The sequence below is a fragment of the Lagenorhynchus albirostris genome, chromosome 10 (genome assembly GCF_949774975.1).
Source record: "Lagenorhynchus albirostris chromosome 10, mLagAlb1.1, whole genome shotgun sequence".
Lineage (NCBI taxonomy): Eukaryota > Metazoa > Chordata > Mammalia > Artiodactyla > Delphinidae > Lagenorhynchus > Lagenorhynchus albirostris.
In genome coordinates this window covers 4,623,349-4,638,539 of record NC_083104.1, presented here as the reverse complement: position 1 = coordinate 4,638,539, position 15,191 = coordinate 4,623,349, and the positions used below count along the sequence as shown (strand labels likewise).

The window sequence follows — 15,191 nt, the reverse complement described above, 5'->3', positions numbered from 1 at the left end:
CACGTCCTGTCTGGCACTGGGATGGCCATCTGACCACAACGCCTAGAAATCCAGGGTGGCAAGAAAGCCCAACGGGTGGCCCAAACTTGGTCCAGAGCTCCTTCTAAGGCAATCCTAAAGCAAAAGATGTTGTATTACAGTCTGGCATGAGTAACACTGTCATCTCTTTTCCACCTCTCAAGGGACCTGTTATTTTCTTTTTAAAAAGTGTTGATTTTTTAAAGATACACAAATACATTTCTATTAAGAGATTCATACTTTATAGGAGTCAAGCATGAAAGTCCTATTTCACGACCATTCCTCCCACTCCCTTTCCCAGAAGTAATTACTGGGGACAGTTTAATGTGGTTTCATTTCTGTATACTTACATACATATATTTATGCAAACAAACTATTTTGAACACACATAGACAATATACTGTTTCACCACTTTTTTTTTTTCCATTTAACACACTGATTTACGCATGAGACCGAACAGTTTCTACTGGATGCTTATTGGTGATTCATTTCTTTTTCTGTGAATCTTTTGCCTATTTTCTACTTAGCTGACGGTTTTCTCGGTTTATATTAACTCTTTGTGGACACCCATCTTTTGTTACGTACATTGCACAGACCTGTTTTCCATCACATTCATTTACCATTTCTTAACAGTATAACTTTGGGCAAGCCACTTAAGTTTCATTTCCTCAGCTAGACAATGAGGATGACAAGGCCTGTGTAAGACCCTGGGGAGAATTAAGTGAGAATTGCATTACAAGTACCAAACATTAAGCCCAGCATTCAGTAAGTGCTCAATAAATGTTAGCTACTCTTCATTACCTAGATTTGGGGTCACAAGTTGGCTAGGAGTTTAGTTTAGCTCACGGAGTTTTAAAACACTACAGTTGCACACTTCAGGTGAGGCCGACATTTTCTAGTTGGCCACACACCCATCCCCTGTCTCTCCAGTCTGTTGTCTACACCACAGCTTCTCAGATTTATGTATCCAGCCTTCCACTCTCCAAAGTCTTTAATGGATGACAATAAATCAGGCTTTCAAATTATCAGCTGCGGTGAGGGCTGTTCTGGGTGCCCACTGTGCACTGTGAAACTCTAGGACGTGTCGTTCACAGTGTAGTTTTCTTACGGCCCCTTGGGATTGGCCGGCTTACAACCTGCACATCTCTACATGGCAGCCTGGTCCATATTTCAAGAAATTTAGGGCATTCTCACAGCGAGTTTAAAAGTTTTCACAAGCGGCATCTCTTATTTTCACATCATCCACAAGGTAGGATCAAGATGGGTGTGATATCTCTAGTTTATAGATGGGGTAGGAGGCACAGAACTAGTAAGCCAGAAGTGTGGCCTAAACATCTCGACATTCAGATTGGGGGTGTGAAGGACCAAGTCATGAGGACCCTGTTTGGTACCCTGTCAAAGGCAAGATTAGGCACTTCCCTGGCGGTCCAGTGGTTGAGACTCTGCGCTTCCACTGCAGGGGCCGCAGGTTCAATCCCTGGTCAGGGAACTAAGATCTTGCATGCCGCAGCGTGGCCAAAAAAAAAAAAGAAAATTACAAAAAGGTAAGATTCGAGCTTCTCGATTTCCAGAGACCTCCCAGAGATCATCAAAGAAAAGCCATAATAGAAACTACTACATCTATACCAAAACCATAGCTGGAGTTAGGCTAGAAGATAACCCCTTTCATGAATGTAGAACTTCAAACCTCAAATGTTTTATAAAGTAAGTTTTCACTCCCATCATAACATTGGTTTATTAACAAAGCCTTGTAACAATAGACAGGGATTATCATACCCATTGTGGGCATCAGATGCTGAATTTGGGGGGTACTGCCTCTCAAGAACTCCCTCCCAAGAACTCCCTCCAAAGCACTAAAAGGCAGTCCTACCGACCAGCCTAAAGGAACTGTGGCAAAATGCCAGTCTGAAGTGAAGTGTATACAATCCAGGGAGACGGTGACAGCTAACCAGCTATCAGCTATCGGTTACAGTTTTAAGATACTGGCTAAACACACACACACACACACACACACACACACACTCACTCACTCACTCACTCACTCACTCACTCACTCACTCACTCACATACTCACAAAGTTTCTAATGCAGAAACTAGTGGGAAGTTTTCAGACTGACAAACTTGTCACCGGAACTGAATATGCAAAAATAAAGAGCAAAACAAACCCGAGTCCAACCACCTCGTTAATAGCTGAGGTCTTTATTTCAATTTGTATGTACAGTAAAAGTGCTGCTGAGAATCTGCAGCAACCAGACAAAACAAAAATGTAATTCTCTCTCAACAATTAGCAGCTTAAGATCTATCAACTACAGTGTTAATGTTCACACGTTCACAAGTGTCATTTCTGTACTTTTCAATTCGTGCAAGTGAGTTTTTATTCTTACACACTTTGATAAAACACACTTACAGTCTAGTAGTCAATCCTACTGAGGGCATCACCCAGCATACACGACACACAGACAGAAATGTTAACTCTTAGAGCCACGTTCAAAATCCCCAGCTTCACGTGGGGGTGGGAACCATAATTTTACCTGTGTCAGTTTTTTGATAATATTTGGTTTTGTTTTGGATGCACATTTTCTGAGGTTGAAAGGCAGCTCCTCACTGGAGCTCACTTGGAATTCAGCATTTCATCTGACTGTACCTCAAAGGAATATGAAATCAGAAACAAAACCAAATACAGCAAAGACCACATGAAAATTATGCTCATTGTTACGACATGGCTAGCAAGGAAGGCTTGATCTGAGTTTTTCTTCGTATCAGATTTTTACCTCAATTGGGTGGAGGGGGTACAGGGGAGAGAGAAAACCCCACCCAGTCAGGCAAGTGTAAAATTTAACCTACTTTTGCTTCTTAAGGAGCCAGTGGAATAGAAAGCCTTCCTTGCTAGGATGCACTGAATATCTTTCCAAAGAACTGAAATTGGAGCAGACAGAAGTGCTGTTCAACTATCATAAAAAAAGGTAAATGTTAGTCACTCTACAACCTGAACAGAGTCACCCAGGCTACCATAGTCAGCCTCACACACCAGCACTAACCAGTAATCCAGGAATGCTTCATTTCAAATGGAATGCTTGTAGTCTTTAAAAGAGAAGAAGCATTAGAGTGACAAGTTTCCATCCACAGAACTGTTAAACCATTAGAGCGAGGTTATAGAAGAGCTTTGAATAGATAAGAGAACCCAGGAACAGTCACAATGCAAAGAAGCTCAAAGGCAGCAGGTATAGGCAGCACAAAGTGGAAGGAAGGCAAGAAAATAGATGCACGGTTACAAACAGCATTAAATGCAGACAACTGTTGGGCCTGGTGAATAATCAAGGGACAAGAGATCTAGAAAGCCATTACCGTGCCTGACCTAGCCTGGAGGTCCTTCCGAGGACATTTTGAGAATGGAGGATGGACAGTCAGCACGGGCCTGTTTGGCTGGGAGCTCAGGGGGCTTTCCAGAGGTGAAAACCTTCCTTTGACAGAAACTGTCCCAAGGCAAATGGGAACAATTTCAATCCATCTAGCCAGTGACTTCCAGTGCCCACAATACTTTGTAGTCTCTACACAGTTCAAGGGACTCAGAAGTTCTGTCTTAGAAAAACTGGAGGATTGTGGCTAGAGCATCTTTCCACTAGCTTTGTGGGACTGTCTTTCCCTCACTAAAGCACAAAATTAGGAAAAACTGTGCTAGTTCGACAAGGTCATGGTGTCCTTTGGCACTTCTGCCTAAAGTCACTGCAATACCTTTAGGCAAAGTTAACATTGTAAATACATAGGCTTGAGAACAATTTGTTTTTGGCCTGAACATAAATTGGTTCCAATTATTTTTTAAAAGAAAAATCACCCCTGTGGTGCCTGCTCTGGGCACTGATTTTGAGAGGTCAACAGAGCTAACAGGTGTACTACAATCATTGGAGGATGGAGTGAAGATTGGGGTACCTGAGTTAAAATATGAAAATGATTATGGAAACAACATGCTGTTTCTGAGAAGGCCAGCCTGCCAAGCCACAGGAGGCTGGAGCTGTCATGTAAGCCATCCTCTCAGACAGACAGGCAGTGTTAACCCAGTTCCAGAAGAATTTCCTGGTATAGGGGAGATGGGCAGGGCATGCTTTGCTACTCTTTTCAGGGCAAAGTATGTGCCCCTTGCTCATCACCTGGTTGCACAGAACAGAGGCCAAGAGGCAACAGCATTTGTGATTCAATACTATGAATACGAAAAGGTTGGCCAAGCTTTCTAGATAGGCTCTAAAAGCCCAAGTTCCGCCAGGATGGTAGAACTGGTTATAGGATGGCGAAGAAGGCTCAGCCCATTTTTCTAAACTGTCTATAAAGGTCCACTGAGCATAGTTATGTTAACAAGTCAGTTTAGATGAAGAGGACGCTGACAACATTTTATACCCCAAACGTGAGTCCTTCTAACCTGACATTTGCTTTTCTGCTCTTTAGGGAGAAATCACCTTCAGTTGATTCTCTTGGGCAGACAGAATAAAGCTTTGAAATTAAAGATGCTGGGCCCAAAATGCAGACAGAAGATTCCACATCACTTTGGTTTCAGTAATTAGGGGGTGTTAAAAAATGAACTAAGAAAACACAAGGAATTGTTTATGACTCTCATAGTACAGTCTCAATTTTTCCTACAGATAATCCCAGCCCAAAGTCACTGGGTAAACATATTGTTGGGGCAAAAAAAATCTCTACCCTATCATGCTGGCTTGTGGAAACAGCCTCCCCCTCTCCCTGCGCACCCCTTTCCTCTCCAACCAAGCCAAGCCCATAAAGTGGTGGTGTGGGGTGGCAGGACACCAAAAAGCAGTAGCAGCAGCCAGAGGATGGAGTTTAAGCTGGGTCTCAAAACAAGGGTGTCAGAGGGTGGCATTTACAGCAAGTGTTCCTTTACTCAAATTGTTTCAAGACAAGAGGGAGCAGCACACTTAAATATCCACACATTTCTTCATTTAAAAACATCACTTCTTTATTTCAAAGGAAAAAATAAAAGACCCTCCCAACCCTTTCCAAAAAAACCCAATAATAATAATAACAATAATAAAAAATCCTATTAGAAACCATAAGGAAGCACTGAGAGTTTGAGTATTACATTCTTCAAGTATGCTGTTCAGATTTTTTGTTTTTTAAATTGGTGACTATACACATATTTAAAAAAACCTTAAAAGTGCGGCCATGGGATTTGCTTAAAGTTAAGTATTTAGAGGGCTACTTCAAAATACTGTAGTAGGACTGTGCAGAGATCCTTTGGGGCATGATGCTCTCACTTGTGTATCCTAGCAAAGGTTAAGGGACCAGGTTCAAAAGTGATCATACTTCCAGGGTTACCATGAGTGGCCAACTTGGGTGAGAAAGCCAGGGAGATCCATGTGTTCTTCCACGGACAAGGAAAATCCACCCTGAATCCAGAAATTCAGACATGGAATGTGGTAGGACTTCACAGTAAAGTTAGTCTGGGAGGGGGAGAGGTGGTGAGCCCAGACAAGGCAGGGTGTTAGGTTTAACTGGTTTCCCTAATCAGGTTTTCGCATCTTTTTAGTGGATTTTAGTGCAGTCCTTCAAGCCACAATTTAGAATGCCCTTCAGTGTGCTCCAGATTGTTGGTTCATGTTAAAGGACTGTTTAAGATCTGCATCCCAAGGAAAATCATGCTACATAAAAATGATCCAAGATTTTTGCCCAAAAAACTTCTTGGATAAAATCTAAAAAATACTATTGCAATTGCGTCTTTTGAAGAAAAAAACATTATTCTAAATGTAAACAGATTCACTCAACTCTTTTGTTGTTGTAGAAAACTTCAGAGTAGGTAAGTTGCTGTCTAATTCTTCGCCGCATGCACTCGCCAGAGGGTAGGGGAGCACTGCCTTCTTGTGCCAGCATCATCTGGAGGAGGAAAAGAACCGTTCCACGTAGCTGAAGAGGGCATCCCAGTGCTTCCAGAGAAAGGCAATGAAAACCACAAGGAATAAAGTGCTGAACGTCCTGTTGCGAGTCTTCATGAGGGGAACCACGCAGTTGGCTACCGTGGAGACAAAGACCAGAAGGACTGCCATGACCGCCAGGAGGATGTTGATGAGTTTGCCCAGAAGGTTCCGGGCAGTGGCATTCTCCAGCCCTTCCAGCTGTACCACCTGCTGCTGCTGCTGCTGCAACTCCATCTTGGAGATGCGGGTCTGGCACGCCTCCAGGGCCTCCTGTGGGCCAGACAGGGAAGAGTTAAGCTTTCTGCTCACAAGGACTCTGAATAGCTGACATGCCCCTTGGGCAAGCCAGATGCATCTTGAGCCACGCCAATGATTTAAAATATGCTAGAGTCTTGAATGTGAGAGGCCAAATGCATAACTCACAATTCAAGTAACTATTATACACCTAAACTGCCTTCCATCGCATTCCTGTGGGACAGCTCACAGGAAGCAGTTGCCACAATTAGATTTGGTCTTGAATATTTTAATAACAAGATCTCAAATATATGATTTTGTTTCTCTTTTCTTCCATTTAAAAATTATTAACTTGCACAGGACACACATAATTGTTCAACATAAAAACATTTCAAATAGGACACAAAGGCAGTCTCTCTTGGTATTTTCCTCAGTTCCAGTCCCTGCCCTTGACATAACTCTGTCAATTTGGTGTGTGTTCATCCTTTCACCCGTGTTTAAGTCTATACACATATGTCCCTAGGGATATGCGTGGAATTATTTAAAAATTGTCTGCCTTAATGAAAATAGTACCATACCCTAGGACTGATCCACAGCTTGCTTTTTTCACTTGACAGCGGGTCCTGGAGATCTCTCCGTGTCAACGCGTAGAGGCCCACCTAGTTCTTTTTAACGGCTACCTAGCATTTATAGCTTGGATATGTCACAGTTTATTCAGCCAGTTCCCTACTGGAGAGACATAGGTTATTTCCAACTTTCCCACTATAACAATGGAGAGGTGAACATTCTTTGGACATCCCTGTACACACTACCTGGTGTTTTTCAAGTTAAATAACTCCCTGACATCAGGGGAAAGGGCTCCCTGCTCTGTCTTCTTAAGAAGAGTTGATCTCTGTGAAGAGGACAGACACTATGCCCAAACACTTGACCAAACATTTCAGGTGATCTGCTCCTCTCAAGGCCATAATCTTGACCCATGAGTTTATATAAAATTTACCATAACACTCAGAGGACAGAACCTATTTCCTTAGCAATGGTCAGATACCCTCCAAAGCTCAGCAGTGGTGGGAGCCCTGGGTTTTTCTGATCTTGGTTTCAGTGGGCCCTGGTTTCCTGGGATTTGAGGTGAAGGCTAGGCAACTTCAGACTGAAGCTAAGCTAGAGAATGGACATACAACAGATACATTCCAGCCCAGAATGACCTTGGGGAAAAAAACTAAAACGTAAGCAGAATTCCAGGGCATGGAGAAGATGGCATCTGGGCAAATGATCTAGACATTCCCTTGATTCTTTGTAATAAAAGGTTCCCGGACCAGTTCCCTTCTCTAAGACTAGTTTATTTCAAGATGCTTTCATATGAAACCACCAACTGTTTTCTTAGAAATATCTCCCAAATGGGATGAGTAAAAGTTAAATATCGTATTTTCCCAGAGATTAAACTAGAGGAGTATTAGCCTTAAACATTATTGCCTCATGTGTTATTCTTGTAAACTGCCTGGCAATGCACCTGTAAAAGGTTTGGATTTGGCAGCTAGCACAAAAGCCCCCTTTACCATAGAAGATAGGTAAGATGGTCCTGAGACGTGTCACAGCAGCTCCTGAAGCAGCAACGAACAGACGTAACACATGTGCTTTTCCATGTACTGAGACAACTGTGATCCTAAGAAACATTTCCTAAGAACGCAAGCAAGCATACCACCTCCAAATGGCATAGACTTTTGAGAAATGCACCTCATCTGAAGAGCAGGCATATTACAGTTGGTATAAGCTTCTCAATATTCTACCCTCTCCATCCTTTTTTCCCCTAAACATTTTTTTTATTGTGGTAAAATACACATAAAATTTACCACTTTAATCATCTTAAAGTGTTTAATTCAGAAGCATTTAGTAAATTCACAATGTTATGCAACCATCACTACTATTAAATTCCAGAACATTTTCATCATCCCCAAAATAAACCCCTACCTTTTACCTATCACTCCCTTCCCCCTTCCCTTAGTTTCGGCAACCACTAACCTACTTTCTCTCTCCACAGATTTGCTTATTTTAGACATTTCTTATAAATGGAATCATACACTATGTGGCCTTTTGTGACTGGCTTCTTTCACTGAGCATAATGTTTCAAGGTGGATCCATATTGTAGCATGTATCAGTACTTCATTCCTTTTTTTCTTGTGGTAAAATACGTATAACATAAAATTTACCATCTTAACTATTCTTAAGTGTACAGTTCAGTGGTATTAAACATTTATAATGCTGTGCAACCATCACCACCATTTATCTCCATAGCTCTTTCATCTTATAAAATTGAAACTCTGGACCCATTAAACAATAACCCACCCCCAATCCCCCTAATGCCTTAGCCCCTGGAAACCAACATTCTACTTTCTGTTAGCCTTTTGCTTTTACACCTGATCCTTCATGCTGACCTGAATGTCCCGAGCCCGTTCATAGGACTGATATGCAATTTTCTCTTCCATGCTGGCCAATTCCTGCTTCAAGTTCAAGATTTCATTCTGGTGGAGCTCTGTTAGGTCATTTAGTTGTTCTTCTAATCGTTCACATCTAAGAAGGGGGAAAAGTTAAATTTTTTATGCATTCTGTATTTTTCTTGGTATTATTCACATCCAATCCCCAAAATCCATTCTGCAAAGGAAGAAAATAAAAGCACAAAGAAATTAAGTGAGTGGCCTGAGGTAACAGGGCATGCTAGTGGGTACAGCTCTTAGTGCCTGGAATGGACAGCTTGTCACAAGGCCATATCATAGCAGCAACATGGCTCTTCCACATCTCTCAACACACGGTATTTGTAGTGAGGCCAGCAGCCCTGATTAGCTTTAAGCATACCCATTATAAACGAGGCAGTTCTTATTCTGTTCTGAGAAGTACATGGGAGAGGCAAAAACTACAGCAACATTAAGCGGGTCTTATCAGAAGATAAACAGCACATAAATGGAAACTGACCTTCTGGCAATCACCAGTAGCTTATTCCAACACCCGGCAGGTCACTCACCTGTATGTTCATTATTCAGAGCCCATCATCACTATAGCCAAGCACAGTGTCTGTGACAGTGTCAACAGATATTTACTGAGAGCCTTGTGTGTGCCCGGTATGTTCAAAGTGCTGCGGACACTGTGGTAATAAGCAAGACAGAACGCCTGCCCTCAGTTTACGTTCTGCAGTCGGGGTGGAAGGCAAGAAAACCAAGATGACCGCAGGCATGGATAAGTAAACCAGGAAAGATCAGTATGGGCATATGGCAGAGTGCCCAGCGGCTGACGAAGCTGGAATGGTCAGGGAAGGCCTCTCCCCCATTCAATGCTCTAAACAATGAGAGCTGAAACCTGAGTGATGACATGAAAAAGCCCCGTGAAGCTGTGAGGGAAAGAGTATCTTAAAGCAGAAGGAATTGCAAGTATAAAGGTCTCAAGATGGGAATTAGCTTGGCAGGTTTTAGGGACAAGAAGTAGGGACAGTGTGGCTGCAGGTGAGTAAAAAACTGTGAGAATGCAGGGAGATAAGGTTACTCAGGAGGAAGGATCATTTTGTTCATCTTGCACCTCTAGTATTTAGGACGACATATGAAAAGGTTTATTCTACATAAATATGGGACCTGGGCAGGGCATCTAAGGACCAGTAGGATTGGAATAGTTTTAAAGGACGAGATCAGAGATTCCGGGTGGAAAAAGAACACAGGTAAAGGACAGGAGGTGGAAATGTATAGGCTAACTGGAACAGTAGACCTAAGTTGGAGAAAAAAAAGGAAATTTACCCGTAAAAGGTAGGTAGGGGAGTGGAGATTCTGGAATAGACAGTACAAGGGCCCAAAGCACACTGCTGGGCGGGGGTGGAGTGCGGTGTGGTGACATGATGAACACGGTGTTTTAAGAAACTGGGTTGTCTGCTAGTGGTGAAGCTTGGGGCAGGTTGTGGGTGGAGTTCAAGGAACCAAAAAAGGAGCTAAGTAGGTAGGAGAAAGGTTGACGACTACACACTAAGAAGCCTAGAAAGGGAAGAATAAAAACAGGTCTAGCTTAGGGCTACTAGAATGGAAGCGTCTCAGTCAGACAGAGGGCTCATCCAAACAGGAGAATATATACAGTTGGGGTTCCACATCCTGCAGGTTCCACCAACCTCGGAGTGAAAATATTTAGGAAAAAAAAATTCCACCAAGTTCCAAAATGCAAAACTTGAGTTTGCTGTGCGCCAGCAAATATTTACATAGCATTTCCATTGTATTAGGTATTATATGTACTCTAGAGGTGATTTAAAGTATGTGGGAGGATGTGCATAGGTTATATAAGGGACTTGAGCATCTGCAGATTTTGGTATCCATGGGGGTGGAGTAGGGGGAATGTGTGTCCCGGAACCAATGCCCCGCAGATGCTACCGCTGAGTGCTGCCCAGGCAAGCACACACCTAACACTAGCATGTGAGTCTCAGCAGACTTCGTATTAAAAAAATAAAAATGTCAGAACAAACTCAAACATTTAAAAGTACCCTCCCTTTTCCTCTTGTTTTTAACCACATGTATAGTACACAAACTTTTAAGGAATACATGCAAGTTCTCTGTTCAAGGTAATTTTTATGTGGTGACATCACCAACATTCTCCCTTCTAATAATTGTATCATGAATAATTATATTCATTTATATCCTAAACTCCATTCCTTCGCTATGAAACAAGGATTTAAAAAAAAGGTGCAGCTGACCCTTTTTACTATGTTACTGAATCCTATTTAGTTCTCCTGTGTCCTTGATAAGAATCTTTGTGCTGCTTTCTTTCCCACTGAAACTGTCACTAAAGTGACTGAACAATTGATCAGAAAGGTTTCCACTTTTTGTCCGTAACTAGGGCGGATTCTCTGTGACTCTGCCTTTTTTTTTTCACTTTATCTGTGACCCTGGGCATGCTCAGAAACAGATGCCACCTCTGGAGTTGATTTTCCACCAAATTTTAAGTTCAACAAATGCCACAAGATTATGTTAATATATTGTCTTTTTATGATTGTCCTATTAAGCTCATCGTTTGTGGTGTTTTCAGTGTTCGATGATTTCGTTATTCTTTCTCCTCACCAGAGAGGGGCTAGACACTTTTTAAAAGTGGTGTTCCATTGTGTCAGTCCCTTGGGATTTAAGGGAAGGGCTGGGCCTGGCAGCAAAGAACTGTCCTAAGCTAAGGATTAATGTGGGGTGGCAGGGAGGGGAGCCTGGTGGTAGTGGCAACCAGCCTGCATGCTGATGAAAGCAGACCCAGATGACATCTTTGGCATGTGTTCCATAGGCTACCACCTCAACCCCTTAGCCCACAAATTGTATAGTCTTTCAGGCCTTTCAGGAATGTTGGAGAATCTTATTTGATATTAAACATGGCTCACAAATACCATTAGAATAAATTAAAAAGTAATAGCAGCAGCTACCATTTATTCAGTGTCTACTATGTAAATTAACTTCCACAACCCCAAGAAGGGAGTAGGTATTATCTTCACTTTACAGATGAGGAAGCTGTAGCTCAGAGAGGTAAAGAGACTTGCCCAAGGGCACACAGAAATTAAGCAGGGGAGCAAAGATTTGAATCCAGGTTGGTTTGACTTTAAAGCCAAAGTTCTTAACCTCTGTGCTATGATGCCACTTTGAAACAATTCAAGAAGCCCAGATAAACTAATTCCCTTCATAAGTAAGAAATGTGAGTCAGGTCTAAAGCTGATCCAAATCACATAGCCACAGAGGGGCCTGGACAGTACTACACTGATGTGATGGTTTGAAGCTTTATGTCAAGGTGGAGTCAATGGGAGGAGGAGTGTAAAAAAAAGATTATGGACCTAGAATAAGAAAGAAGATAATAACAAGTGTCGGTGAGGACGTGGAGATTTCGAACCCTGGTATACTGCTGGTGCAACTGTTCTGGAAAACAAATTTGGCAGCTCCTCAAAGAGCTAAACATAGAGTTACCATATGCTTCAGAAATCCCACTCCAGGTATACACCAAAGAGAAATGAAGACTTATTTCCACTCAAAATTTGTACACAAATGTTCATAGGAGCATTATTTATAATGGCCCCGAAGTGGAAACAACTATCAACTGGCGAGTGGATATATAAAGTGTGGTCTATTCATACAATGCAGTATCACTTGGAAAGAAAAAGAAACGAAGTAATGACACATGCTACAATATGGATGAGCCTTGAAAATACTATGTTAAGGGAAGCATGCCAGTAAGAAAGACCTGAAAAATGTATGATTCCATGTATATGAAATATTCAAAATAGGCAAATCTATAGAGACAGAAAGATTAATGGTTGCCAGGGGCTGGGGCAGGACTGAGAAGATTGGAGACTGATGAAAATGTCCTAAATAGATTATGGTGATGGTTGCATATATCTATGAATATACTAAAACAATTGACTTGTGTATCTCAATAAAGCTGTTAAGAAAAATTATGGATGCCTGTAGTTTACTTTGAAATGCATCAAAAAAATACAACAGATAAAGGATGGACAGATGGAAAGATATACAATAAGACAATATTGTAAAATGTAGAATCTAAGAGGTGGGTGTACGGATGTTCACTGTACAATTTTTTTCAAGTCTGCAGTGTGTTTGAAAATTTTATAATAAACATTGGGAAAAAATGATTATAGGTGTTATAGCCAGGAGCACTTGGGTTTGATTTCTGGTTCTACCTCTCAAAGTTGCATAGCAAGTTCCTTCATCTATAAACTGAGGGTAATAATCTCTACCTTGTATATGCATTTGAGTACACAGGAGGTGTTAAAAAATGTCTCTCTCCTTTCCATCTTCACAGTCTACTAAGAACACACTGGCCCTTTCGAAAATGTTTCTACTGCATTATGAAGAAGGCATCGCGTGAGTACGTGCTCCCAGAAAGGAATTCATGGGCAATTTGAAAACCTTTTTAACTAACCAAATATTTCCTGTGGTGACTGACTCATGGCCTTAGTCTCATCTTAGGCTCATCGGCAGTCCACATCACTGTGCTAACTACAAAATAAATCCAATATCTCACACCCTGTTTTACATGTCTCTAAGATGATCACTATTTCACATACCTCCCCCTTCCCCTTTAGAGTTGTTAAAATCAGTAGGTTACAAAGAGAAATACACCACAAACAGTTAAAGTATTGTTTGAAAGATAAAAATAAGTTCCCTGACTATAAAGAATCTTAAATTCTAGGGATGAGAAAAAGCCTACTTAAATCTCTTTCCATCAAGGAACTATTTCTACAACATCCCTGACAAGCAATCTCTCTGTGAACACCTCTAGTGGCAGGGTATGGTTTTTCCTAAGGCAGTTGTTTTCACTGCTAGATAGATACAGATATCCATCTAAAACTGAACTAAAACCTAGCGACTCATAACTCTCACCTCAAGCCCCCTCTCTCATCTACATTACCTGTGATACCTGCATTCAGCAATAGGAGATAGTTCCCTATGGATTTCCACACAACTAATCCCTAAAGTCCTGACCGCACACGCATCTGTCAGTATCATTTTTTTTTTTTTTTTTTGCGGTACGCGGGCCTCTCACTGTTGTGGCCTCTGCCGTTGCGGAGCACAGGCTCCGGTCGCGCAGGCTCAGCGGCCATGGCTCACGGGCCCAGCCGCTCCACGGCACGTGGGATCCTCCCAGACCAGGGCACGAACCCACGTCCCCTGCATCGGCAGGCGGACTCTCAACCACTGCGCCACCAGGGAAGCCCTGTCAGTATCATTTTTGAACTCAGGCTGCTGACTGGATTCTTTCAACTCATCTCTCTTGCCTTATGTTATTTGTAAAGATAAGCCTGTCTTCTATTCCACTTGTCTTCATCCTGGGTGAAGACACAAAAGGCAGGAGGTAAGGGCAAGGCCACTCAGAGCTTAGAGTTTGCTGCTAGAGAGTATCTCAGCCCCTAAGCCTGGTAACTGTCCTTGCTAGGGTGATATACATTTTGTTGTATATCATAAAAGGTCAGGTGAGAAGAAGAAAGAATAAGTCAGCCTATTTTGTAATTTTTGCCTAGGGCTCAGGAATTTCATACATAAACCTCTAATTGAAAAGCAAAATCGCATTTGCATTTGTGTTTTATTTATCCTCATGCTCTTGTGAGCACCCATCAATTTAAGGGGACAGGAATAAAGTGAACAGAAACTTGCCAGGTGGCAAGTGACAGGCAGATTAGGGTATAAGAAATGTTTTTTCTCCCAAACTTTTAACACTTTAACATTCCTTTGAAATGCAACCCTTGAATCCTATATTCTCTTCCAGAATTTTAGATCCAAATTGATGTAGACATTAAGAATTTTCAATATATATAATTTTAAGTCCCCACCTTAATTAGATTTACCAACACGCTTTATTGATTTCTTTCACCAATGGTGTGAGTTCATGTTTTTTCTTCTTGAAATATATCCTGTAGTATTTCTTTCAGCAAGGTTTTATAAGAGGTAATTTTTATCTACATGAGTCTGAAAGTGTCTTGATTTTATCCTCTTCCTTGAATAATGAATCAGGTGGACAGAGCAGCCTACATGTAGTTATTCTTCCCTAGCACTTGGAAGGTATCATTCTGTTGTTCTCTGGCAGTATAATGTCTCATTTATTTCATCTGTTTCACAGTGGGTTTCTTTCATCAACTAGATTTCCTTGTGACATTTGCAGCTTTTGTTTGAGAGTATTTTATGGAGTTCCCTCCTGCATGTATCTCTTTCAGGTTCCTTTTTGGGCTGTTTCATGGCTTTGGGTTGTGACAAAACATGTTTTGGATACTTACACCTATGAACAGCTAAGATGATTTATTAAATAACACCTGAGGCTGCTCCTCAGATTTTTTAACCCATTTGTGAAAGGAGAAATTCTATAATTATTTAACGCTATGCATGAGTATGTAATACTATATATAAATAATGGAGTACTTGCAAAAGTCCTCAGCACTTGTTTCTAACTCTTGAAGCTTATAAACCAATGTTTGTCATATAATGGTCATTAACATGTCACAGATTCTGGAAGCCATTTTAGGAC

General features: G+C 41.5%; 1 protein-coding gene across 6 annotated transcripts in view; it reads right to left on the bottom strand.

Moving 5' to 3' along the window:
- Positions 1 to 2,197: 2,197 nt before the first annotated feature.
- Positions 2,198 to 15,191, bottom strand: part of TMCC1 (transmembrane and coiled-coil domain family 1) — a 219,614-nt gene continuing 206,620 nt past the window's right edge. For 5 of the 6 annotated variants that reach the window (XM_060161081.1, XM_060161084.1, XM_060161085.1 and 2 more), the window contains 2 exons: positions 8,600 to 8,735; positions 2,198 to 6,206 (listed from right to left, as the gene is read on the bottom strand). In XM_060161081.1, the coding sequence (XP_060017064.1) occupies positions 5,892 to 6,206; positions 8,600 to 8,735 (451 nt within the window). In that variant the 3' untranslated portion in view covers positions 2,198 to 5,891. Of the gene's footprint in view, positions 6,207 to 6,748; positions 6,900 to 8,599; positions 8,736 to 15,191 lie in introns of all 6 variants that reach the window. The other variant, XR_009542688.1, reaches the window with a different exon arrangement.